Here is a 27175-nt window from a genome sequence, read left to right on the forward strand (position 1 = left end):
AAGGAGGAAACACCACAGATATGCTTAATACATTTGACTTTATACTGAAATCTGACATGTCTAATCAGAAGTTCAACCCCCAAATTAATTGGAATTCTAGGTCTTTAAACCACATAAGCCATTATACCCAAGTTTTTAAAAATCCTTTGAAATTGTGACTTGGCAACACTGGGACTAAAGGACAAAAACTTTAATTTAAATTACCATAAAAATAAGTCAATGCCTCCACTAAAATGGAAATAAGGCATTATAATTCCATTTTTTTGGACATTTTATTATATCCCCCCCTACTCTCTGTCACCCCCCAAAATAATTAAGCTTTCAGCATCTTCTTATTACAAAGAAAAGTGTTTTCAAAATCTCTTCACCATTCCTAACCCCACGCATCACTCACCAGTCTATTTTGTTCATCACTTTTTAATTCTGAAAGTTGAAAAAAGAAAATGATTTGTAATTTATAGTTATGACATAAATGGATGAGATTATCTCAATGACTACTCACCAAGGTCTCATCAAACGTCAGATGTCTAATAGTAATAAGAATGCTAAAATGTATTGAGTTTTACTGTGTGCCAATTACTCTTGTATGTATTTACATATATTAGCTGATTTCATCCAAACTACAACCCTATGAGGCAAAATTAAAAGCTGGGCAGAGACAAGTTAAATAATGTGTCCAAGCCCAATGTAGTCATTGTATTTGGTTAAAGCTGGTCTTTTTGCCTGGGCTCTGACTCCAAAGCTTTTGCCCTTAAACACAGTACAACATCATTTTTTTCTGTAATTTTTAAGATATATGAGTATATTTATAAATAGCTAACTCTATTGATAGAAAAATATGTCTGATTTTTACTATTTTCATCAAATAAAAATTGTCTGCCATTTTAGATTGCATACAAAATTAATGGTACAAATAATTACTGTTGTGCTGTTTGATAAGACAAAAAGAGTTTCTACTTTCTCTAACTGGTAGAAAGAGATCATTTGTTTTCATTTTTCACAGTTTTACAGTGTTTATCATCAGTGTTAGAGTTGACAGTTTTCCCTGATATTAACTGTCTTGTCAATCTTTTCATTCCCCACAGATTTTTAAAAAGACAAATGTTCTGAATCTAACTTGGCACAAGCAAGAGAGAGAGAGACAGAGAGAGATTGAGAGAGGGAAGAGAGACAGTTCTGTGACAAAGAGAGATGGAGAGAGAGATCTTTGTTTTGCTTTCAGGTGTACCCTTCTCCCAAACCCTCGGGCCAAAATTGTAAGTGCTCTGCTCTCTTCTTGCATTCATCAATCTAATCATTCATTCCCTCTTTCTTTTATTTAAAAAATATTTTGTTGCAGACTGTACTGTTTTTATGATTGTCACTATAGTGAGCAAAACCCCACATAATCTATTTTCACAGGGCTTCCATTTTAGTGGGGCAATAAATATTGATTTAAAAATATTAATATACTGTGATATAACGCTGTTTAGAAGAAAATAGCCAATGCTGTGAAAATGTATAGGAGAAGAACCTGGCCGGATCTGGAAAAAACAGGAAGACTTCCCAGGGCTACTGTAACAAATTACTAAAAAGTGGGTGATGAAAACAACAAAGATGTATTCTTTCTCAGTTCAGGAGGCCAGAAATCTGAAACCCAGATGTCACCAGAGTTGGAGGCTCTGAGGTCTCTTCTGTGCCTTTCTCCAAGCTTCTGGTGGTTGCTGCCAATCCCTGGCATTCCTTGGCTTGTCGATGCATGACTCTGATCTCTGCTTCCTTCATCCAGGCATTGTTTTCTGGATGTGTCTGTGTGTGTGCAAATTTTCCTTTTCTTAAAAGCACACTATTCACTGGATTAAGACTCGCCCTAATCCAGTAAGACCTCCTCTTAATTGCTTACATTTGCAAAGAGCCTGTTCTCAAATAAGGTCACATTCAAAGGTACCGGGACTTTGAACTTGGCCATAATTTTTTAGGAGCACACTCAACCTACAACAGTTTCCTTGAGTCAGTTACATTTAAGCTGATGTCATTAGAATTTAAGGAAGAGAGGACCTGCAACGGAAATGTGATGTGTTAGGGAGCATTCTACTTGAAAAAGGATCCAGAAACAGACACTTGTGCAGGGAAACACAGGAGCCAAAAAGCTCAGGAGTGTGCACCTGCAGGTGTGGCCAGTGGGCTCACATACAGATGTCCTCACACAAGATGTGGACAGTTGCAAACCAGGTAGTCTTCACCCTGGTTCCCAGGCTCCTTCTTTCGCATCTTCCTAATCCAGCAGCACCCTCATGTGTTCTTGAGTAGGAGGGGAAACACTCCCTTGTTCTGGGCAAGGCTACAGTAGAGAAAATCTGTGTGCCAAAACCTCCTTCAGGGACGAAGCTTGGGTTGTGGTACATGAACATGTGTTTGTAAGGAGATAAGTTAGGTTACCTCCCAGCCTTGTAGCAAGACCGGTGAGCGACTGCATGCTCTGAGCCTGTTTTCTTATCTTAACGTGGGAACACTAGGGTCTGCCTCAGTCTCATTGTGAATATCAATGAGATAAAGCATGTTCGAATACCTTGTAAGCTTATAAATAAGAAGAAAGCTCTATTTTTAAGGTCTTGAGGGACCTCCATACAATTTTCACTCATATGTGGAACATAAGGAATAGTGCAGAGGACAATAAGTGAAGAGAGGGAAAACTGAAGGGAAAAAGCAAGAGAGGGAGACAACCATATATGAGACTCTTGACTCCAGGAAGCAAACTGAGGGTTGTGGAAGAGGGGGGGATGGGGTAACTCAGTGATGCTCAATAAAGAGGGCACGTGATGTGATGAGTGGTGGGTGCTATACTCAACTAAGGAATCTTTGAACACTACATCAAAAACTAATGATGTATCATATGTTGGCTAATTGAATTGAAATTAAATAAATAAATAGGTAGATAGATAAATAAGGAGAGAGACTATTAGGCAGCTTTAGGAATAGGGAGGACTAAAATCCTAGGCCTTTAAGCCTAGCACAGTTTCTGTGAATGCCTTCCCAGTGACAGAAGGAGCAGGACTGGGGCTTAGTAATAGCATTTCCCAATGTGTATACTGTGGAGGAGGTGAGAAGGTTAATAATAATCATAACATTTAATGTGTATACCGTGGAAAGGGTGGGAGAGTTAATAATCATTTTAATAACTCAATTTAATACAGTGGTTTATGGGGAACAGCTAGTTTCCTCATACACAATCTCATGCAATACTTGTGCCTCCTAAATTGCTTTTTAAAATAAAACTCATGCGTTGGTGGGTTGGGAGAGTTTGTGAACACAAACCTAATCTGCTAGCACATTGGCAGAAGTGGTTGATCAAACACAGTGATCTGTGATCCAGGGAGGAGATTGAGGGTGGGTGGACAGACAGAATGGACTGTGGCACTGCTCGAGGAGATGATGCAGAGCCTGAGAAAGGAGGCCAGTAGGGGCTCTGGTCACATCCAAGCCCCCAGGAATGCCTTGGAAGACAGGAGAAAAACAAGAAACCCTGTACTCACCCAGGACCAACCCTGTCCTCTTTAAGGGTCTCAGCTTTTTTGGAGTAGATCAAAGTATGTAATTGTCAGAGCTGTTGCCAATGTGGGGCAGAGAGCTACCAATGGATTGTGCGGTGGCCACAAAGCCACAGAGCTGTGGATGGTTGCCCATGGACTGGCCCATGGTTGGGAAAAAAAGAATTGGAACTACATTCTCCACAGGGTTCAAATCTAGAAAGCCTTTTTGATTCCTAAACAAGGTGGTGCCTTTCACCCTATCATTTGTCATTCCAGAATACACTGTGGCTTTATATACGTACATGTGTACATAGAGATTTTATGTGTGTGTGTGTGTGTGTGTGTGTGTGTGTAACATCAGGCTTTTTCTCTCACTCATTATCTTGCTCTTTATTATCTGTCTGAAAGTAAAATTAGTCTCATTGATTCATTAGATTTACTTATGTATTTTTAAACTTTTGCATACTAATTTGTAGACTGGACATACCACCTTATTAAGCCAATTATTTTTACATGGACATTACATTGTTCATAATTTTTCAGTGTTAAGAGTGTTGCACAGATATGGGCTTGCTCTTTTTGAAGTCCCTCATTATTGCCTTTTAATTCACTGTATAATTTCTATTTCTTGCTAATTTTTTGTTTCACTCTACTAGAATATAAACCCCACAAGAGCAGGATTTCATCTATCTCCAGCTAAAACCTCACCCAGTATATTTATTGGAGGAATGCATATGGCCACACTGTGCTGCTTATAGTCAGGTATACTGTCCTCTTAATAGAGTTAAGTTTTTAAAGGGACAGGGATAGTCACCCTCATCTCTTTCATCTGCAGTGCCTGGCATAATGCCTTTCTTAGACTGGGAGTTTTTAATACGTTTCAAAGACAAAGAATATAGCACATTATTTAAAACTTCCTCAGGCCTCTGTGGTTTCACATCTCAGCTTAAAAACCGATAGACCAGGTTGTAATTTTGGCCAGATGCCAATTTAAGAAGGCTTAACAGCAGCTTATATCTGATCCTTCTCACTGCCTCCACAGCTCCCACCCCTGCCTAAGCCACCACCAGCTGAAACCTGAATTTTTCCCGAGGCCTCCAAACCTGTCTCTGTGCGTCATGCATGCCACCAGTTCTTCTGCTCTTCCTGTTGCAGTCAGTGAAATGCTAAAACCTGAGTCAGATCAGGGCATCCCCAGTGGGCCCTCATGCTGAGTAAAAGCCCAAGCTGATGTAAAGTAGCCTAAAAAGCACAGCATGGTCTGCACACACTGCCCTCCCATTCGTGTCTGCCCTCAACTTGGCTGCTCTCCTCGCTTGCTCATTCGGTCCAGCCTAGCTGGCTGCCTGCAGTTCCTGGAACTGGGATGTCCGCTCCTGCTGAGGAGCTCCTGTACTTGCTCCGCCCTCTGCCTGTAGTGCTCCCCCTCTACCCCCACACCACCCAGGCATCTGCATGCCTCCTCTCTTCCTGCCCTTGGACAAATAGCACCTATTTGGTTAGACTTCCTTATCTAAAGTTACAACCCCACCTGGACACTTCCTGTCACTTCTGTGCTTTATGGTTTGTTTTTTTTTCCCCCATAGCACTTTGTCATCATCCAGCATAGTACTTACGTCTTTATTTATCATGCTTATTGTGTGTTTCTCCCATGTAACACAGTAGCTCCATGAGCCACACATCTATTTTATATGTTTTATTGTATTTATTCAGGGCCAAAAACAGTGATTGGCAGCAATTAAATGTTCAGACGTCAAACTGATTTTAAAGAGAGTGCTTATATGACACATGCTCTGCTAAACCCTTTACCTGCGTTATTCCATGTCGTTTTCACCAGCTCCCTAAGAGGGAGGTACTGTAGAGATAGAGCGAAGACAATGGGCTCTCCAGTGAAACAGCTTGGAGGATAGCCTCACTCCGTTACTTACCAGCTCTGGGCTGCAAGCCAATTGTGTGCCTTCACGAAGTCTCCGTTACCCCATCTGCATGAATACAAGGAAAATACTAATGATTCCTATTTACCACTGTCGGTTATATTTTGTCAGTCTCTGTACGAAGCCCTAGATTTTCCACCACAGCCCTAGATTTAGACTTCAAATCCCATCTTACCTAGTTATCTCTCTCATGTTGATCATTTAAGACTTAATAGCTATTTTGTGTGTACTATTTTGCCAGAATAAAGTACTCCCTTGTCTTCGCCTATTTCACACAGGAAAAATGTTAACTTCTAGATTTCTTTTTTTTTAAGATTTTATTTATTGATTTGACAGAGAGAGATCACAAGTAGTCAGAGAGGCAGGTGGTGGGGGGGTGCGGGGAAGCAGGCTCCCTGCCGAGCATAGAACCTGATGCAGGGCTCGATCCTGGGACCCTGAGATCATGACCTGGGCAGAAGGCAGAGGCTTAACCCACTGAACCATCCAGGTGCTCCTATTAACTGCTAGATTATATGTGCTGCCGAAGCGATCACTAACTGCTAGATTATAAGTGCCCTGAAAAATGGGGTTTATCAGTGAAATGACCTAAGCAGTGAACTCAGTTGGCATTCAGAGCATAGCTAAAATAATGATACACAGCTTTGTGTTAAATCTCTGTCATGCTCTGGACAAGAAATGTGTTTAGTAGCCTCACACTTTGACTTCTCTAGAATATGACTTGTTCCTGAGTCATTTGAGAGTGGTAAAGATAATAATAAATGTGAGGGGCACCTGGGTGGCCCAGTTGGTTAAGCATCTGCCTTTGGCTCAGGTCATGATTTCAGGATCCTGGGATCAAGTTCTGAGTCAGATGATCTGTGCAGCGGGGAGTCTGCTTTTCACTCTCCCTCTGCCCCTCTCCCTGCTTGTTCTCTCTCCATCCCCTCTCAAATTAAAAAAAACAAAAAAACAACTTTAAAAACTAATAAATGAGAGGAGGAAAAAATATAGATTCTCTTTCTGATGCTAAGGCAGAGACAGGTGCTGTGTAGTGGTTAAAACAAATGGTTTTCAAATCAGGCTGACCCACTTTCAAATTTTGACATCGCAGGTTCTCGAGGAACAACTGAGTGAATGAGTGGCTCATAGATATAAGAGCTGAGTAAAGTTGGGCAAATATTAAATTTTAATTTCTTCTCTTGTATGGTGGAAAAATGATATCTATCTTATTAATTTGTTTTTGTGAAATAATAAATGTGTAATGGTAAGTACAGTGCTTGACATACAGAAAGATTTTAAGAGTTATTATTTAACAATTTTTCACTGTACAGATCAGAATCTGGAACCCTTCATCCCAAATTGAAAGTTTTACTTGAAAAGTAAGAATTCAGATGAGCTTAATATCAGATACGAAAATGAGCCCTTTCCAAATTCCTTCTCCTTCCCCATCCTCACATCCTCCAGTTAATCAAAAGTCTCGGTACATCTGTGATTCTTACCAAATCTTATATTTATTCAGTTCTTCCTTCTTCCTTCAACCATATGACAAGTGCTCTCTCATCTTTCAAGACTCAGCTCAGCCGTACCTTCTGTTAGAAGCAGCCTGAGTCCTCCCCAGGGAACTGGATCTCCTCTGTGCTCTGATAGTGTCTGCTTTGCTTCTCTGTTCCAAAACTCATCACATCTTCAGGCCTGCAGTTCTTTATTTGAATGTTGGTGTCTCCCAGTGGGGAGTTGTAGAGAGGATTCATAAATCATACATTTAGGGCTGGACTAGATGACTTTTAACACCCACGTCAAATAAAAGATAATGCTTTTAAATAGCTTAGCACAGCGGCTAGCAGTAGTAAATAGCCAATAATAGTAATGATGATGATTAGCAGTAGCAGTAGCATTCATCTGTCACAGTATGAGGTGAGTAAGCAGATGAAGTTTAATAATTATCTATACAAATGCTATTATGATCTAGAATGTCATAAGCTAGGGCCCTAGAATTTTGGAACTGTCAAAGATTGCTTACCATCCAAAGAGGAAATTTGGCTCTCAGAATTTCCTGTAAGGTCCATGTGGAGAAAAAAATTTGAACCTTTGAAACTACTTTTCCTAGTAAGACTGTCTATAGAAGTGGTTTCAAACCTTAAATGAGCAATCGTAGTTCCTACTTTTTGTGTCAGGAAGTAATAAGTCAAAGAAAGTACTAGGGGGAAAATGTGTTTCTTAGAAGTAAATTGCTTACATTTGAAAGTATATTGCTTAAATTTCTAAGTAGTTAGATGCTATTAATATACTCCAGGGTTTAACATGGGGTAAAATGGCATTACCATTAAGTAGATTGTGAATTACACCTCCTTCTGTAATAGTCCTTATTTGGGAGAACAACATAAATATTTTGTGGGTTGAAGGAGTTCTTCTGCTGTTGAAAATTCCATTTTGGCTTCATTTACTTAACTCAATAAACATTTTTATATCTGAGTACCTACTGTCAGGCTCTGTGCTAAGCAGTGGGGTTAAAAGTGGTGAATAAGCCCAGGAAATTCTCTGCCTCTATGAAGCAAAAAGTGATAGAGATATTGAAGGAAGAAAAGTTAATTTCATAGGTAATACAGTTTACTTCCCTGAGTGATCTGCACTCCTGAGTCTGTGAAGTATACACAGACGAGGTTGGCGGACAGTAAAGAAAGAGTAAAGTAGGTTTGATAAAAAAACAGTGTTCCCAGTGATTTCCAAAAAATGATTTATTCAAGGTCCAATCTAAATTGACTGTATAGTCCCTTCCTGAGAAGGGGCCTGACATCTGTTCAGAATCTGATCTTGTTGATTTCAGCTGTTGATTTTATGGAGCTAACAGTTGTGCTGTGACTTGCTTTGTCTAATGGCTGGTTCACTTTTCAGCAAAGAGAAAGAGCATTTTAGAGTCCACAGCATTTCCGATTTAGGAACAAAAATCTCTATGCTTGCATTAATTCCAGCTTTTCATCATATGATGTTGAAAGCATGCCTATGTATTCCAGCCTCGCTCCCGGCTCTAGCTCGTTTTCTGCTCTTACTTTCTGTTTGCTCCTCTTTTCTCACTGAATTCTTCTTCCCCCACCCCCACCCCAAGAAACATTATTTCATTCAGATTATGGAAGTTATATAACAATTATTAAAGAAATCTTGGAGAGGGAGAAGAAAAGCCTTAAGAAGTTTAAACTTAAATCTCCCATCATCTACTACTCAAAGAAAACTATTGCAATTTAAACACCTATCTCTATACATGTGTATACACGTATTGTCGACTTCGTGTTAAATGTCTTAAATCTCATTATGTTGAAGTGCATTTATCTGATTGAGGCCTTGGGAATTGTTTTCGAATAGGTGGGAGAAAAATTTTAAAAGTGGGTAAATAATAAATAATTAAAAGATACTACGTGCACCCTGAAATGTGATTTCTCTAAAAACAAACTGACATGTTTCTGGTACAGCATAGTGACTGGGCAAATGGGCTCTGGAGCGAGGCTGTCCATGTTATGTCTTGACTTTGCTGTTGGCTTCCAGCACACTTCTGTTGCACAATCCGCATTGGGCTTCCCCCCCGCAATCTGTAGTATTTTAATGTTGTGGGTTAAATGAGAAAATGAATATATGTTATTTAGTATACTGCCTGGCTTATATTAAGCACCCTGAAAATATTAGGTCTTAATATTTCTAAGCACATGTGTGACTCCTTTCATCTTTGCAAGTTTGTGGATGGTACCACATTCTTCTAATGTTCGAGGTACAAGTGTTGGTTGTCATTTTTGATCTTTTCTTCTTTCTGGCATTACTTCCCCAAATGAGCATGTTATGTGGACTCTTCAAACACTACACACCAGATGAGAGAAGTATAGGGACTCAAGTCCGTAAGAAGCTTCAGGCTCACACACACCTTAGTTATACCATTTACCTTGCTCTGTGACTTTAAGTGAGGGAACTGTCTCCTGTCAACTTAGTTCTTTCAACGATAAATGGAGAACAGTAAGCACGTGCGTCTCATAGCTTGCTTTAAGTTTGAAATGGGCAGGTGCACATGCATTGTGCAGTGCCCAGCACATACTGAGTGCTCAGTAAAGAGAAAAGGTTTTGAGTGAGGATGAAGAAAATGATGGTGGGGAGATGAATAAGAGTTCTTTTAGCTTAAGAAAGAAAAAGCCCTCTTCCCTCCATCCTAATCCAAAGTCCTCCCTTTCTCTCTGAATATTGGCAGTGGATTCCTATCTGGACCTCTAACTTCTAGTCCTTTCTGTTCCATTCTGCCCCACACACAACTTCAAGATTAATCTTCCTTTAAAAAAATTGGATCATGTCTCTCCTCTTAAAAATGTTTATCAGATTCTTTGTAATTATTAAAAAAAATTCATAAATTCAGTATCTAGGCAGTCAGCACATGCATGATTTACTCTATCTTTATTTTTCCAGTTGTCCATCTATTGGTTCCCCACAATTAACTTTGCCCAACAGACAAGTGTGTGTACATATGTGCGTGTGTTTTCCCCACTCCTCTGGCACATAGTACATGCAGTTTTGTTTGGTACAAACATTGTGCATCATCTTCAACTCTAACATAGTAACTATGGTTTAACTGTGGTTCGAGAGAGAGAGTTGTTGATCTGTTTTTAAAATTATTTTCCTTATAATATAATATAAAATTATGTTACCTTATAACCTTATGAGCATATAACTTAACATTGGGGTTAGGCTAACTACCTTCCATTAATCCTTCTTACGGTCTTGGTTCCAAGATCCCATCAAATGAAAAAAAAATGTAGTTATACATTGGCCTTTGGGACAGAATCTAAAACAGAATCCTAAATGTTAAAAAAAGAATAGTCTCAGGGCACCTGGGTACCTCAATGGCTTAAGCCTCTGCCTTTGGCCTGGGTCATGATCTCAGGGTACTGGGATCAAGCCCTGCATTGGGCTCTTTGCTCAGCAGGGAGCCTGCTTCCCCCTCTTTCTCTGCCTGCCTCTCTGCCTACTTGTGATCTCTTTCTCTGTCAAATAAATAAATAAAATCTTTTAAAAAATAGAATAGTCTGGGGGCGCCTGGGTGGCTCAGTGGGTTAAAGCCTCTGCCTTCGGCTCAGGTCATGATCCCAGGGTTCTGGGATCAAGCCCCACATCGGGCTCTCTGCTCCGCGGGGAGCCTGCTTCCTCCTCTCTCTCACTCTCTGCCTGCCTCTCTGCCTACTTGTGATCTCTGTCTGTCAAATAAATAAATAAAATCTTTAAAAAAAAATAGAATAGTCTGTATTGCTCTGTAATATTATACTACATCATAAATGTCTTATAACTTAGGAAAAATAGTGATAGCCAGGTTCTCTTCAGTAGAATGTGGAAAATTAAATGCAGTTCTACTCAAACCACACAGTATATCCAGAAGTTGTTTTATTCAAACTTGATGTGCTTCTACTTAAGTCCTATTAATCAGCAAAAATCTTCTTTTTTAAAGGTTTTATTTATTTGAGAGAGTATGAGAGAGGACGAGGGGGGAGGAGGTGGGGGAGTGGGCAAAGGGAGAATAGCTCAGCAGGGAATCTATGTGGAGCTCAATCCAGAACCCTAGGATCATGACCCCGAGACCAAGGCAGACACTTAACTGACTGAGCCACCCAGGTGCCCTAGTGTATATCTTAATACAGATACTGTTCTGCACCCCCCTTTCTTAATAGCAGGCACACCTGATTGACCTCCTATATATAGAATTTCTGCTCCTGTGTGACACTTTGCAAAAGTGCCTTTATGATAGTTTTTTTTTTTTTAATTCAAGGTCTTTGAAAACAAGGAAACAGAATAAGTTATATATGTTTCAGTTATACCTAAAATAGAAAAGCTTGCTATCACTTATAATTATCTGAAGACCACTTCTTTCAGTGATTCAGGTTTTCTTCTTTAACTTAATCTACCAGTTTGTTTTTAATAAGATGTACATACAGGTTGAATGCCTGCCTTGGGGAAGGGGCTCTGAGGCATACTTCTTGCTATCTGACCTTGAATATGTAATAGTTTCCTGCTTTGCTTGGGATTTCTTCCCTATGTGCAATGAGGTTGGTACTTCTTGTTCTTTTTTTTTTTTTTTTTAAAGATTTTATTTATTTATTTGACAGACAGAGATCACAAGTAGGTAGAGAGGCAGGCAGAGAGAGAGAGAGAGGAGGAAGCAGGCTCCCTGCTGAGCAGAGAGCCTGATGCGGGACTCGATCCCAGGACCCTGAGATCATGACCTGAGCCGAAGGCAGAGGCTTAACCCACTGAGCCACCCAGGCGCCCCTGGTACTTCTTGTTCTAACAGCTGTGAAACACTTCGAATCCAGAAAGAAAGGACAATGCAAATAAGACAATATAGCACTGAGAGAGTTACTTTGCTTAACTAGCCCTTATGAAAGCCTTCTAAACCCAGACAAAAGAGTACAGTGCAAGATGACTTACTCAGTGCTGAGGAGTGAAATTAAGCTTGGGAGTATGATGGATAGCAGCAAGGATTATGAAATCTCAACACATGGCTTAAATAAAAATTCATTTAATTTTCTTGTTTATTTAACGGTTACACCAAGCTTTAACTTTTGCCTGAAATCAAAACAGTCATTCAAGGGCTCCTGCAAAGTAAAAGAAATTTCCCATAATAGACCTAATTATAAATGATCTTCGTAGAAATTGTGAAACACATCCTTCAATCTTAGTGTTTTCCTCGGATTTAGATCAATATTAATTCAGTTGGACTTCATGGTGGTCACTTGACAGGTCCCCTAAGGACAAAGGTGGATAAAACACAGTTTTACCCTTAAGTGGGACTTAGTCACCTAAAAAATAAATACAGTGTAAATGAAAAATAACTACAGTCTAAATGAATTATGACCACAGGCTCCAAACTTTCCTTTCTGCATTTCTTTTACCCCTTTAGTCTGTTCCATCCTCAGTTGCCAGAGGATTGTTACTGAATTCAAAATGTGGTCAGGCCACTTACCTGTATGAATCTTTCAGTAACTACACATGCTATGGGTGTGAAGTCCATCTCCTTTAATGTAGCTGAAACTGTCCTCCACCAGCTGCTCTCTGCCTGTCTCTCTGAAAAGATTGCTTTTCCCCTCCAAGCTTTTGCCTGTATGTTTCTCTATAGCATCGTTCATATTCTCTTTTACATGAAGACCTTCATACTCAGTGCTCTGTCCACCGGGGACATTCTTTTTTTTTTTTTTTTTTAGAGGTTTATTTATTTATTTGACAGATAGAGGTGACAAGTAGGCAGAGAGGCAGGCAGAGAGAGAGAGAGGAGGAAGCAGGCTCCCCGCGGAACAGAGAGCCGGATTCGGGGCTCCATCCCAGGACCCTGGGATCATGACCCGAGCCAAAGGCAGAGGCTTAACCCACTGAGCCACCCAGTGCCCCAACTGGGGACATTCTTATTTCCTCCTCCAATCCTTTGCTGGCACATCTTTTTTTTTTTTTTTTGTACTTTCCCTAAGCAGTCCTTCCTGACCCACCAAGACGCCTGTGATTCCTATCTACTATCATATATGCAACTGTCTCACTGTACAAACTGCTGATTCCTCCTCTGGGAAGGAAAAGGACTCTGTCTCTTAAGTTTAGCACAGACATCCCCTGCTCTAGATGTTTCATCAGTTTATGTCAATTGATGAGTAAATGAATTGAGGAATGAGTGCTGAATACTTTAATAAAGTATCTTCAAAGTGAAAATGGAAACCCAGATGAGGGAATAACTGATTCCATCAGACCTGGTCCCTAAAGGATGCTTGGGAGGGGGGAGGTGCAGTCAGTTAAGCCACCAACTTTTGGTTTCCGCTCAAGTTGTGATCCCTTGGTCATGAGATGGAGCCCCTTACCAGGCTTTGTGCTCAGCCCAGAGTATGCTTGAGACTCTGTCTCCCTCTTCCTCTGCCCCTCGCCCCACAGATAAATAAATAAATCTTAAAAAAAAAAAAAAAAGGATGCATAGGATGGAGTTCACCAGGATGTTGAGAAAGGGAAAGGCATGCATGAGCAGAGCCAAGGGTTTGCGGGCTGGAACAGTTCTGGATGAATCCTCTTTGCTTTGGATCCCAGATTTGACATCACTTCTACCAAGTTTCCTCAGAAGCCCTCTTAAAGAGGTTAGATGTCTCTTATATGTGTGCTGAGAGCGCTCTCTTATTCTACATGTTATGAAGTACATTTCTGATGTGAAGTTTTAAACCTGAGATCAAAAAGAAAACCACATTCATTGGGAGTAATAAGTTTGGGGTTTTTTTTGTTTTTGTTTTTATTTTGAGAGAAAGAGAGGACAGACGGGTGCAGGGAGATGGAGGGACAAGCAGACTCTCTGCTGAGCAGGGTTCCAGGCTTGGGGGTTGATCCCAGCACCCTGGGATCATGACCTGAGCCAAAGGCAGCGGCTTAACCAACTGAGCCACCCAGGTGTCCCTTAACATGTTAGCTTTAAATAATTTATAATAATAATTGCTACTATTATTAGGTGATAAAGAGGGCATGACAAGGAGAGAGAGAGAAAAACAAACATAAGGAAACATGTACGCCTGGTACCCTACAATCCTGAACATGCATTATCACCACCATGCTGAATGTCAGCCGTTCAGATTCCTTTTCTTCTAACAGATGTTTAATGGGTAAAGTCTGGGACTCTGTAGCCACACCACCACATTCCCTTTATATAGGGAAACTAGGACTCCAGGGTTGGACTGGCTTAAACAGCAGCCTCCTGTCTTTTATATCAAATTGCTGTGTCTGATTCATGAATGCGTAGTGAGACTTTTTGCTTGAATAAAGGTTTAAGGAGTGCTAATGTATCTCGGCCAGGTCACCAGGAATCAAGCAAGCAGTTTAATTCATTCATTTTAAACATTAAAACATTTGACTCAAGCCATCATCTTTAGAAAAAAAGGGGGAATGGCCGAAACAAACTCCCAAGGCTTTGGTAGAGTGGACATACCCAAATATTAATCACAGAGCAGTGGTGAAGCTTTTAGCTTCACACATATGAACTTTAGCCCTTTTGTATTACAGTTGCTTTGCAAATCATGACTCCAAGGCAACAGCCTTATTGGAAACTCCAAGATTAATAATGACTTTATCCAGCTTATAGCTTAGGGCAAAACCAGCGACAAAGCCAAGACTCCTGGGCATACTGATCCTGTCAACGCAGGTCCCTGAAAAGCATAACCATGAATTCCATTAGACTTCCCAGGGATCTCTGTGCTTTTCCTCGCCTGTCTTTTTAACATGAACAGGTGATAAATGTGTTTCTTCTTCTTTTAAAACCTAAGCTGGCTTTTCATGGATAGTTAGAAAAACAGAAAAATAATAACCATGGTAATGATGGTGATAATAATTTACTAATCATTCGACACATTTTAGCTCATTTATTCCTTGCAAGAGCTCAGTGCAGTAAATATATCCCTTTCCCCATAGTATAATAAAGAAACAGAAGCTTGGAGAGTTTAAGTAATTTCTTAAGAATATACAGCTAGGAAGGTTCATTCAAAGACAGTTTTTCTGATTTCAGAGTCCAATCTTTTAACCACGTTCTACCATTCTATTTTGTAAGCCCCCAGCGGATATTTGCACACCTTTGCCATCTCTTTAGCCTACTTACAACCAGAGCTGAACTCTTCCTGTCTTTCAAGAAAGTGTTAATGTGTTAAGAAGCTTTGGGTGGAGGCGTCCTACTTGATTTCTGCTTGGGTCATGATCTTAGGATTGTGAGATCCAGCGGGGTGTCAGCTCTTGCTGGGCGTGGAGCCTGCTTGGTATTCTCTTTCTCCCTCTCCCTCTATCCCTCCCCAAGGCCCATGCATGTGCATGCTCTTTCTCTCTTAAAAAACCAAACCAAACAAAAAACACTAGCAGCAGCTTTGGAGACTGCTGACAGATGTGTCTTTGAGTTGCAGCTCTGCCATTTCTTAACTGTGTAACTTTTTCAAGTTAACTAACCTCTCTTATCCTCAGTTATCTGTCTAAGAAATAATAAGAGTAAATATCTGAAAGGGCGAATTAGAACAGTTCATTGAGTTAGTACCTAACGTTAGTGTACCTTAGCAGAGTGCCTGGCACAGAGGAAGAACCCAGTAAGATACTCAGCCTCATTCAGGCTCAGCTCACATGACATGTTCTCTAATAAGTGTTTGTCCTCCTTAATCCAAAGTAAGGCACTACCCAGCATTTACCAACTATATCAGTCAGGGCTTTCTAGAACTTGTTCTTTCTTTATAAACACCTGTCTCCTTTTATAGGCTGGAGGCCACTGGAGGATAGGAATGATGCTTAGGTTTTTTAACATCTATGAAAAGCCAAGAACAGTGCTCAATAAATAGTGGCCACATTCTCGTCCAAATATGTGGCCATACATCTGACAAAGAATTGTGTGGTCTCCCCCTCTCAGGTTTTGTGTCGGTGCCTAAATGAGTCCGTAGAGAACCAAGAATAAGAATAGCTTTGTTCATATTTGAGGCCTTCCTTAAATGTGGCTCTTGAATTATTTTTTTGCATATCTTCCATCATTCTTACTCAATTTAAGGATGTTGAGGACAGCGCTTCTATTATAGGCGATTTTGTTTCCTCCACCTTAGCCATTAGTACAAAGAGAGCACTCAGTAAGTGGTAACTGTTTGTCATGAACTCTATGAGACTATCACACTTTTTCATTTAATTGTCAAATAGTCTGATGTCATAGTCCTATATTATATCCCCCTTCCCCTCAACCCCATTTCAGAGATGAGGTATATTGAGTCCTAGATAACTAGAAATTTATCCATGATCCACTTCTATTAAACAGAGAGGTGGAACTCATAGCCCATTCTCCTAACCAGAAATTCTCAAAAAATGGTCTGGCATCAGAATCACCTGGCAACTACTAAATCAAAATCTAAAGAGATGGAGCTCTAGAATTGCTAAAACTTACCAGGAGATTTTAGCAAACCATACGAAAGATTTGGTAAGATCTACTCCCAAACACTACTTTATATTTCCTCTAAATGTTTGAATGAGTGAATGAATGAATGATGACTATAATTCTTGCATCAATAATCCACTTCTTTTTTTTAATATTTTATTTATTTGACAGACAGAGATCACAAGTAGGCAGAGAGGCAGGCAGAGAGAGAGAGAAAGAGGAGGAAGCAGGCTCCCCGCGGAGCAGAGAGCCAGATGTGGGGCTCGATCCCAGGACCCTGGGATCATGACCAGAGCCGAAGGCAGAGGCTTTAACCCACTGAGCTACCCAGGCACCCCCAATAATCCACTTCTATATTAAGGTTTACTCTCAAACAGTGATCCATGTTTTAAAATGCAAGGATTCCTGAGAGGTTATCTCTTAATTATCTGATACCTTTAAGAGGATTGGCCCTTCAGTGAACAAGGCTTCTATTCCTCCTGAATCCAGATCACCTGCTGGGTCAGACGTTGTCATTGCACAAGCTCCTGGAATGGTCCAGAAACATTCCATCTGCTTGGAGTGATACGTTTATGCTCTCTTTTATGTTCTCTCTCTCTCTTAAAAAAAAAAAAAAAAAAAAAAGCATTTGTTTTACTGTGTCAGGTTCATGAATGCACAGTGAGACTTTTTGTCTTGTAGAGGTCTTCTGGCTGGTAGCTTCTTTGGAAGGCTTACCTCAGGCCACTTAAGCAGAGGCAGCACACTTGTCCTTCATGCGATGGCTGGATAAATGAAATGCAGTTTTAGCCATACAGTGGAATATTATGCAGCAGTGAAAAGAAATGAAATATCTGTATATGCTATAATATGAATGAATCTTGACCATTATTCCACTACAGTGAATGAAAGCCAGTCACATATTGTATGATTCCATTTGATAAAAAATGTTCAAGATAGACAAATCCATAGAGACAAAAAATAGGTTAGTGGTTGCCTAGGGCTGTGAGAGTTCGGTGAGGAATAGGGAATGGCTGCTAACAGGTATAGGGTCTATTTTTGGGGTGATAAGTTCTGAAATTTATTTCAGTGACAATTGTACAATAATGAGAATATGCTAACACTACTGAATTAATACACTTTTTTTTTTTAAGGGAAAATTTTATATGTGAATTTTATCTCAGTGAAGCTGTCCAAAAGGGTTGGAGGGGGAAGCAGCACAGGGTGACTGAAGCACGGTAGTAAAATTTTACATGAGAATTGTGAGATTGCCAGAAAAGGCTTCTCAAAGTTCGCCTTCACCAGGAGGCTGTAAGGATCATCCTTATGAATGGATGCTCAGCTTACAGTATCCATGAGCTGACGCTATCTGTAACTTTCTGTGATTTTTTTTCTGTCTTGAACATGTTTCTAGTTTTTTAACCCTCTTGTTTTCCCTAGCCCTTATGTGACTAAGTTAAAAATAATTCCCAGACAAAAAATACATGAAGTCAGGCACATAGTATTATATTTTTGGAGAAAGGATTACAGATTAAAATGTAAAATATGACTATGGCATTGCACATTTTTGCCACAAGCAATACCAGCAAGAAAGCTGGTACTCATTATTTACCTTGGCAGAGAAGAAGGTTTAAGCCAGTAATAATGTTTAAAAGGAAGACATGATTCAGTCAAAGTCTCCATGTGTCAGAGTTGCCACATTCTTTTTCATCCTTCTGGCCATGGGTAGCTTCAGTGTTGTCTTCTTCCCACCTGGACTAATGAGGAAGCCTGATTTCCTGCTTTCTGTCTACCATATTCTCCCTGGGATATATGACTCTCCCTGGGAACTCACCATCCATCACATTGCCTAAGCTACCTCTCTGAAATGCAAACGTGGGACAGTGCAAACCTGGGCATCACAGCCTGGATCCCAGTCTGGCATGAAGGCCTCACTGACTATGACCTGTCATTTCAGGCTAGTTACTTCATCTTTCTGTGACTCGTTCCCCCCTATTTTTAGGGAGCATGAAATGAGAGCAGTATGTCAAGTGTGCTTAGTCCAATGTCAAGCTCTGTCACTCTGAGCTCTTGTCATTACACTTATGTCCAAATGCTTCCTTTCTACATAATGAAATCTAATCATTATCAGTGAAATCTAACCGTCAGTCACGCAGGGACCTATGCAATCTAATCCAGTTTGTCTTCTCCCTGTTACCAACCTTCTCTAAATGCATCTGGCAAATTTGTGACTTCCAGTACTTCTCAGTCTCTCTCTCTGCCATTCCTGTATCTCTAATCAGAAAAGCCCTTTCTTCATCCAGGAAGACCACAAAGCTAGAAGTGACTGAAGTTTTTCTCAAATTCCTCCTTTCTCTATGTTCTGAAAGCACCGTAGGGGGTTGAGAGAAGTTGAACAAAGGGAATTATATATTTTTTTAAAGATTTTATTTATTTATTTATTTATTTATTTGACAGACAGAGATCACAAGTAGGCAGAGAGGAAGGCAGAGAGAGGAGGAAGCAGGCTCCCCGCTGAGCAGACAGTCTGATGCGGGGCTCGATCCCGGGACCCTGGGATCTTGACTTGAGCTGAAGGCAGAGGCTTTAACCCACTGAACCGCCCAAGCGCCCCGGGAATTATATTTTATAGGAAAAACAAACAGGACCCCTAGAGAAGAGGAATGGTGGAAATAAGAAAGGAGGGCTTCTTCTTCTTCTTTTTTTGTTTTTATTTTTTTTTAAGATTTTATTTATTTATTTGACAGAGAGAGAGAGAGAGATCACAAGCAAGCAGAGAGGCAGGCAGAGAGGGGGAAGCAGGCTCCCTGTTGAGCAGAGAGCCCTATGTGTTGCTCCATCCCAGGACCCTGAGATCATGACCTGAGCCGAAGGCAGAGGCTTAACCCACTGAGCCACCCAGGTGCCCCGAAAGGAGGGCTTCTAAGCTTAGATCTGGAACAACTGGGCCCACGATGGTGCATTTACTGATATGGGAAAACCTGGAGAGAACGAGGCTATGATGGCCTAGTAATAAAGACATCCATGTTAGGTTATGTTTGATACACCAGTCAGATATCCAAATAGATTTGGTAAGTAAGATGTTGAATATTTGAATCGCGGTTTGGGGAATGGTCAGGTCTATGGATATAAAATGGGGAGTCATAACCCTCTAGGTGAAGCCAGTGTAGAGAGCTTTGGGGAGCCCAGGGGACCAGCAACATTTAGAGATCAGCAAGAGGAAGAGAAACCTGTTAAACAAAAACATGTGAGTTCATTCCCCTAGCACCTGCTTGAAATTAAACACTGTCTCATTTATCTTTGTGCCTAGTGGTATTGGTCATAAAAATCTGATAAATCCTTGTTAATTCATTTCAGTTCTAGAAACAAAGAATGGTAGCCCCTTCGACATCTCCTAACTATGTACTTCAGTAAACTGGTAACATTTGTAAAATATGCGTGAAGAACGACTCCAACATCCAGCTTAGGTAGAATGTGGTGGACAGTTCCATGACTTCTGGAGACAGACTGGTCCTCCGTACCTCCTAACCTCTTCCTATCCCTTCCCCTAGGGTCACACTGCAAAGGGCATGGCCCCGGTGCTCATGTGGGGATGGCACAAAGCCCAGGATCCCAGCATGGTCCTCCAGGCTGAATACCAGGGGGCTTGAGAGAACAGCAGCTGCTGGAGCATATGGGTGACCAGTAGGAATTCCCCTTAGTTTTGGACTGAAGCACCTCCCTGTACACAGTACCCAATTTTCTAAAAGGTTGTGTGAGAAACTTTCTCTAGTATCTTGTCATGTTTTTCACATTGACCTTAACAGTTTAGTATCCATATTTTTCTGACCTCCTCGTTCCTGTGAAGCATTTAAGAATTTGGGTTTTTTTTTTTTTAAGATTTTATTTATTTATCTGACAGAGAGATCACAAGTAGGCAGAGAGGCAGGCAGAGAGAGAGGAGGAAGCAGGGTCCCCGCTGAGCAGAGAGCCTGATGTGGGACTCGATCCTGGGACCCTGAGATCATGACCTGAGCCGAAAGCAGAGGCTTAACCCACTGAGTGACCCAGGTGCCCCACATTTAAGAATTTGTAAATTAAGACACATCCCTCTTTTTTTTTTTTCTCTTGTTGGTACTGTTCTATTTAAGGCTGTATCATCTTTCACCTTGGCAAGTTCAGTAGCCTTCTGTGCAGTTTCCATGTCCCCAGTTTCTCCCCACTCTGCCACCAGAATAACCACACCAAAGCATTTCCCTGTTAGGGTATCCACCTGCCAAGAACTTCAGCAACTTACCGACTGCTTACGGGGGTTGGGAGAGATTCCAAAATCTTAAGGTTCGTGTTCCAGGTCTTCCTCAATCTGTCATTTCCAGGCAACCTTTCCAGCATTAGTGCCCATCAACTATATTCTGGGTTAATTGATGAGGCCTCCTCTTTCCCCACAAAATACTTGTTCTGTGTTTGTGTTTTCCCTGTATCTCGGCACCTGCATTTCGTTCACTCAGGATGCCTCATCTGTTTCTACATCTGTTAACATCCTACTCCTCAAGTTCCAGGCAATGCCACTGTCTTCAAGGAGATTCCTTAGTCACCACATTGGAGGGAGGAGTCCTTGTCTACTCTGAAACAAGTAGTATTTATTTTTTTAAAGGCAGTTATCAGATAGGTGATGGTGATGATAATGATAACGATGAAGATAGGTAGATAGAGACATAAAGGTTTTATTATTTATTTATTGTCTCGGGACTCTTATTTTCAATTTCAACATAGTGTACCTCCCACAGCATAAAGACAGAACTCTAACAATATTGACTGAATGGAGTAAATGAGTCACTCAGTTAATGCAGTACAATTAATCCCCCCCATAGTTTATCCATTGTATAATTCTTGCTCTTTGTATATGGGATTTTCTTAAACTGTGGACTTTCTGTAGGGCAACACATAGTCATCACATAGTTGACTTCCTTTCACAAATACCAGTTAAGTAACTGGTATATTGCAGGTCTTAAGATGGAATCTGAGAAGCAAGTTATAAATAGGAATAATGTATTCCTGCCCTCACAAAGTTTACAGATTCATGGAGGTGTGACCACCATTAAATAATGATGGCATGTAATAATCTAGAGGTTCTTCCAGGAGGAACTGATATGGAAGCTGAGACCTGAAAGGTCATAAAAGTTAGCCAAACTAACATGTATGTGTCTGAGGGTGTGGGAATGAGGACACAAGGGAACTCTCGTGAGGAGGCTGGGCTGAGCAAGGAGAGAAATGAACAGGGTGGGGAAAGTCTTTATGAGAAGTGAGCAAGAATCACAAAATGAAAGAGCATTTCCAGGGTGCCTTGTTGGCTCAGTCAGATAAGCCACCGACTCTTGATCTCAGCTCTGGTCTTGATCTCAGGCCATGAGTTCAACCCCCACATTGGGCTCCACACTGAGCATGAAGCCTACTTAAAAAATAAATAAATAAATAAAGGTTTTGTTTTTTGTTTTTGTTTTGTTTTGTTTTGTTTTCCCTTTTAGAAAGAGAACTGAAGGGAGAGAGAGAAATAGAATGTCCATACTGAGCATGGAACCTGATGTGGCGGTGGGGCTCAACCTTACAACTCTGAGATCATGACCTGAGTGGAAATCAAGAGTCACACGCTTAACTGACTTAGCTACCCCAAGCACCCCAGAAAGGGGATTTCTTAGGGCTGGAGAGTAAGTGAGTGAAATGGAGGAGATAAGCTAGGGGAATAGGCAGGTTTAGACCTAAAATGCACTCTGAGATGTGAAAAATATATTCAAATACTTACAGGTCTTTGGAGGATTTTGAGCAGGGCATTGATAGGACCAGACCACATCTTTTGAAAGATGGCTCTAAATTCATGTGCCAAGTGGATGAGAGGATCTGGGGGCAGGAGCCCTCAGGAGCAGAATTATACAAGTACTTCAGGCTGAGAGACCCTGCCTGGCCCTTAGCACAGGTCCCTGCCACAGCCATAATCACCGTCTCTGCCTCTTCCCAGGGCTTCTAGGGCAGCACCTGAGGAGACCTTACCAAGGAGCACCACGCAGTAGATGCTGAAAACATCGCACCCACGATACAAAGCAGTAACATGGCAGCACCTGTTTGAAAGGCATTCACAAACAAGACTCCCTTCAGAAAGGAACAATGTCTAAGAAAGGGCGAAATAAGGGCGAGAAGCCCGAAGCGCTCATCGTCGCCCTTCAAGCTGCCAATGAAGATCTCAGGACCAAGCTCACAGATATCCAGATAGAGCTGCATCAAGAGAAGTCCAAGGTGAGTGAGGCCATGTAGGGTCACAGCCCTGAGAAGGGCTCTGGCCTGGCTCTGCCTGCTGCCCTGCCCCAGTGGCTCCTCTGCCGGTTGCTGGGGAGAGCAACAACCCCTGTCCTTATGGAGATTCTCTTGTGTGTGGCAGGAGGCCCTTGAGCACAGGGTTCATAGAAGGTGAGGATAGCAGGCTGGTAAGACTGATGTCTGCCTCCTTAGGAAGCCTGGCTCAGAAAACCAGATCTAAACATTGAGACTACGTGCAACCCCACTACCTGCCCATCACTTGTATGACCCTGGCCAAGTTCCACTGTGCCCTGAATGGGATCTCCCCGCTTTGGTATAGACCAAGCTTTCTAAAGTACATCACTTCAGGTCACTGCCCTGCTTAAAACCGTCTGTGGCTCTCTACCTTTCTCAAAGTCAAAGGATTTTCCCTACTATTACAGGATGTTTCTTCCACTTCTCTTTGACTCCTCTCCCACTGCTTCCCCCTCCTCACCCCCAGATGACTCTGTTTCATCCTCTTCGCTGGATTAAAAGTTAGGCTGATCGCATTTAGGGGTTTTACCCCCTTTCCCCAGGCAGCCGTATACCTTTTCTGGGTGTCAGCTCCAGTACCTTTCATCTGCCCCAGTGTCCAAGACATAATACTTGCCATGTCCAGTTACTCCCACAGTCTATTTTGATTCATTTCATAGTGATTTATGTATTTATCCATTTCCTTGTTTAGTGCTTATTTCTGTTGTCCAGTGTCACCTCCACGAAAGCAGAGTCTTACCAGACCTCTGTATCCCTACAGCTTAAATAAATGTCTAGAACTGAGAAGCTTATCACGGGTTTGTTGAATGAGTAGAGGAATGAATGAAAAGTGATTCATTTCCTTATGCCTTAGCTTCTTCATCAGTAACTTGTTACTGTGATGAGGGTCAAATTAGAGAATTATAAAAAGCCGTTGTGATGATTAAATGAGAAAATTCCTATCAAGTGCTCAGAGAGATTCCTGGCATATGGTAAACTCCTAAACAGTTATTTGTAGTAAAATTTTCTAATATGCTCCACATGAGAGTCAGTTACTAATTAGGCTTAGGGAAGTCTCTTTACTTCTCTGAATCTCATCTCATAGTTGGATATGCTAACACTTACTTCTCCAGAGTGATGTGGATATCAAATAGGGGATCATGAATAGGAAAGCATTTTCAAATATCTGACACACGTAAGACATTTCTGCTCCCTGCAAACCAGAGACGGCCGTGTCAGCACAAAGTTGCCCTATTTAGATAACTCTTTGTATAGTAACAAAAATAAATGTTCCTGATCAAGCTATCGATCAAAAACTGATATCCTATCATTTTTTTAATCTGTCTCTTCTTCCTTGACATTACTATTAAATCCTAATCATTTATTTTCCTAAAAATCTATTTCTCCTGGGTTCAGCAATAATAAAGCTTGGATCTGCCAGAACCCTTTGCCTCCTGTCTCAGCTAAGCCTTAAAAACCTTGGATAACCAGACCTCAGTGTAAAATTTATGGAGGAAGTCTTTTACCATGAAGCTAAAAGGAATTTGATATCATAAAAGCAGACAAACAGAACAAAACAAAATAAAAACATTTGTTTGAGAGTCAGAAGACCAGGGCATTGTGTTTATCCCTCCTTGGGGACAAATTTAAGTGTCTCAGTATCTCGATTTGTAATTCAGATGACTGAATCTCTTTCTCCATATCTGTATCTCTCAAACCTCACTGTGCGTTAGAATAACCTGGGGGAACTTATTAAAAATTGAGACCTTTGGGCCCACAATCTGTGGATTTTGCTAAAGCAGGCACATTGAGAGCCAGGACTTGGAATTCTATCAGACGGTCCAGGCAGTCCCCACAGAGGTGGTTCTTTGCCTTCGCATTGGCAAACACAGCACTCTCAAGATTCCATCCAGGTATCACGGTCTAAAAACATTTCATTGGTTTTAACTTTCCCTGGGGCAACGTAACATTTCAAGGGAGGCAGACTCCTTTAATTGTAGTAACGACAGGATGACAAACTACATTCATAGGGAGAAGCCTGTCGGTCTGGAGACTGGTAACTATAAACTGATGATGATTTAAAGAGAGCAAACTCAAGAGGTTTCAGAAAGGCAGAGGTCCTGCAGACCCTACACTGCCAATTTTCCACACATTCAACACTTTTAAAAGGGGTGACTCTTGAGCATGGACAGGGCTCCCTGTTTATCCAAGGCCTAGTCTCTAAGTCAGCAGATCAAGCGTCATCTCCCCTTTCCACTGACAAGAGCCGGGAAAGTCAGCCTCACACATAAAAGCACTGTCTTTAGCCTTCTCTCGGCTGTCTTCACCCCGCCGCCCATCTCCCTCTCCGTGGCAGTTAATTACAATCCCAGCACAGGGACTAAAACAAAACCCCACTGCCTGTCAGCAGCCTTCCCCAAAGAGCAAAGGGAATTTAGAGGGCAAGCAAGTTATAAAGCAATTTATAATCATAAAAATGATTGTGTTTCTAAAAGTCCAGGTTTTAAGAGAGAGAATATAAAGAATTCCAAGATGTGAATTCATATTCTCACTTTGGCTCCTAAGCTATGATGATAAAACGACAGTTCAGCTATTGGGAAATGCGCTAAAGAGTGGAAACCTTTGAAATGGTGGAGCATTAGTCATTTTTCCAGAAAGATACATCACCCCTTGACATTTACAGGACACACTGCCAACAGAGCAGAGTCATAAATGCTTTAAAGTGATTACAAAAATAGCTGCACTTTATTGAATGTTTACTATCTATCACACACTGTAATAAGCACATTCAATCCTGACATAATCACACCTCTTTCATGTACCACCTGAGTGACCCTGAGCAGGTTATAAAAATCCCTCAGTGTTTTCCTTTCCTGGTCCATCAAATGGGAAAATAGCAGTATCTGCTTCATAAGAATGTATATGTGTGTGTGTTGGTCTTGAGTGGCTAGTTTGTGTCAAGCATGTTAAGTATTATGAGTCAAGGGGCACCTGGATGGCTCAGTTGTTTAAGCATCCAATTCTTGGTTTCATCTCAGGTCCTGATATCGGTCGTGGGATCAAGCCCTATGGTGGGATCCATGCTCATAGCAGAGACTGCTTGTCCCTATCTCTCCCCCTTTTCCCTTCTCCCATTCGTGCTCTCTCTCTCAAATAAATAATAAAATCTTTTTTTTTTTAAGTATTATGATTTAATCATAAGTGGGCATTGTTATCCCCATTTTACAGATGAGGAAACAGATTCAGTGAAGTTAAATAATTCACCCAGAGTCACATGTTAGGAGGTGACAGAGCTAGTTCTTCCACTCCCTTTGCCTCTCCTCTAGAGTTTACGTTCTTGTTTTCCTTTTTGTGATATATTTTCCCTAGTTTTACTGAGATATGATTGATATATATAATATTCATTTTAGGTATACAGTGTAATGATTTGACATATGCATGTATTAGAAAATTATTACAACAATAAGTTTATTCAACATTCATCATCTCACAGTTGTACAATTTTTTCCTTGTAAGATCTCCACAACTTTCAAAAATATAATACAGTATTGTTAATTATAGTCACCATGCTGTACATTACATTCCCAGAACTTACTCATCTTATAACTAGGAATTTGTCCCTTTTGATCCCCTTCACCCATTTCTCATACTCCTAACTCCCCCTCTGTCTCTGACAACCACCCATCTCTTCTCTGTATTTGTAGGTTCAAGTTTTTTAGATTCTGCATGTAAGTGAGATCACATGGTATTTGTTTATCTGTCTCTGACTTATTTCACCTAGAAAATACTCTCAAGGTCCATCTCTGTTGTTGCTAATGGCAGGATGTCCTTCTTTTTAATGGCTTAATGATATTCCATTGTGTATGTCTGTGTACATATCATATATATATTATATAGCCTGTATATGTATATAATATGTACACTTTTTCTTTATCCATTCATCCACTGATGGACTTAGGTTGTTTCCATGTCTTGTACTTCCTGTGCTCTTTAAAAATGTGAAGATCTTGAAAAAACTGGAAGCATTAGGCAAAGGGAGAGAGAATATCAGAAGTTTACTCTCCACTGTTAACCAAATTTCAAAGAAAGAAACGAAGTGTTGGGGGTGGGGGTATGAACATACCTGAATCCTTCTCTCATAGGTCTGCATTTCCACTGGAGGGAAATGAAACAAAAAGACTAGACATAATCAACATCTAATGAATAGAAATTTGTCTGAAAGATTTTCCAAGCACCGATAGTAATAAGCAGGTAAGCAGGTCATTCTGACTGAACTTCAAGTACAACACCCAAGAAGATGGAACCATGGGGTGGAGAGGAAAGAACACACAGTGGGGCCTCTGTGCCACGTGTCCTTGTCATTTCTGAGCCTGCATTTTCCCATTTCTAAAATGAATGGATTGTGGGCAGCAGAGAGGTGCTACGGTCCCTCCAAAATGGTAGGGATTGGTCAGGGAAGGCAGCCGTGTGCTCTGGCTCTTCCTGCACTGAGATAGCACTTAGGACCCGCAGGTGTCAGCCCCACTCTGACCACCTGGTCCAAGTAACGCTCTGACATCCATTTACTC

General features: G+C 41.0%; 1 protein-coding gene across 9 annotated transcripts in view; it reads left to right on the forward strand.

The window, feature by feature from the left end:
* The window catches only part of JAKMIP2 (janus kinase and microtubule interacting protein 2), a 166254-nt gene that overhangs the window by 74495 nt on the left and 64584 nt on the right, over positions 1 to 27175 (forward strand). For 7 of the 9 annotated variants that reach the window (XR_004284013.1, XM_032336253.1, XM_032336250.1 and 4 more), the window contains exon 2: positions 22318 to 22592. Coding sequence is in view for 7 of the 9 variants with exons in the window: in XM_032336253.1 (XP_032192144.1) it covers positions 22464 to 22592 (129 nt within the window). In the remaining 2 variants the exon portion in view is untranslated. Of the gene's footprint in view, positions 1 to 1211; positions 1257 to 22317; positions 22593 to 26749; positions 26859 to 27175 lie in introns of those variants that run through there. The other 2 variants (XM_032336248.1, XM_032336254.1) reach the window with 2 other exon arrangements.

Source organism: Mustela erminea, chromosome 3, assembly GCF_009829155.1.
Source record: "Mustela erminea isolate mMusErm1 chromosome 3, mMusErm1.Pri, whole genome shotgun sequence".
Lineage (NCBI taxonomy): Eukaryota > Metazoa > Chordata > Mammalia > Carnivora > Mustelidae > Mustela > Mustela erminea.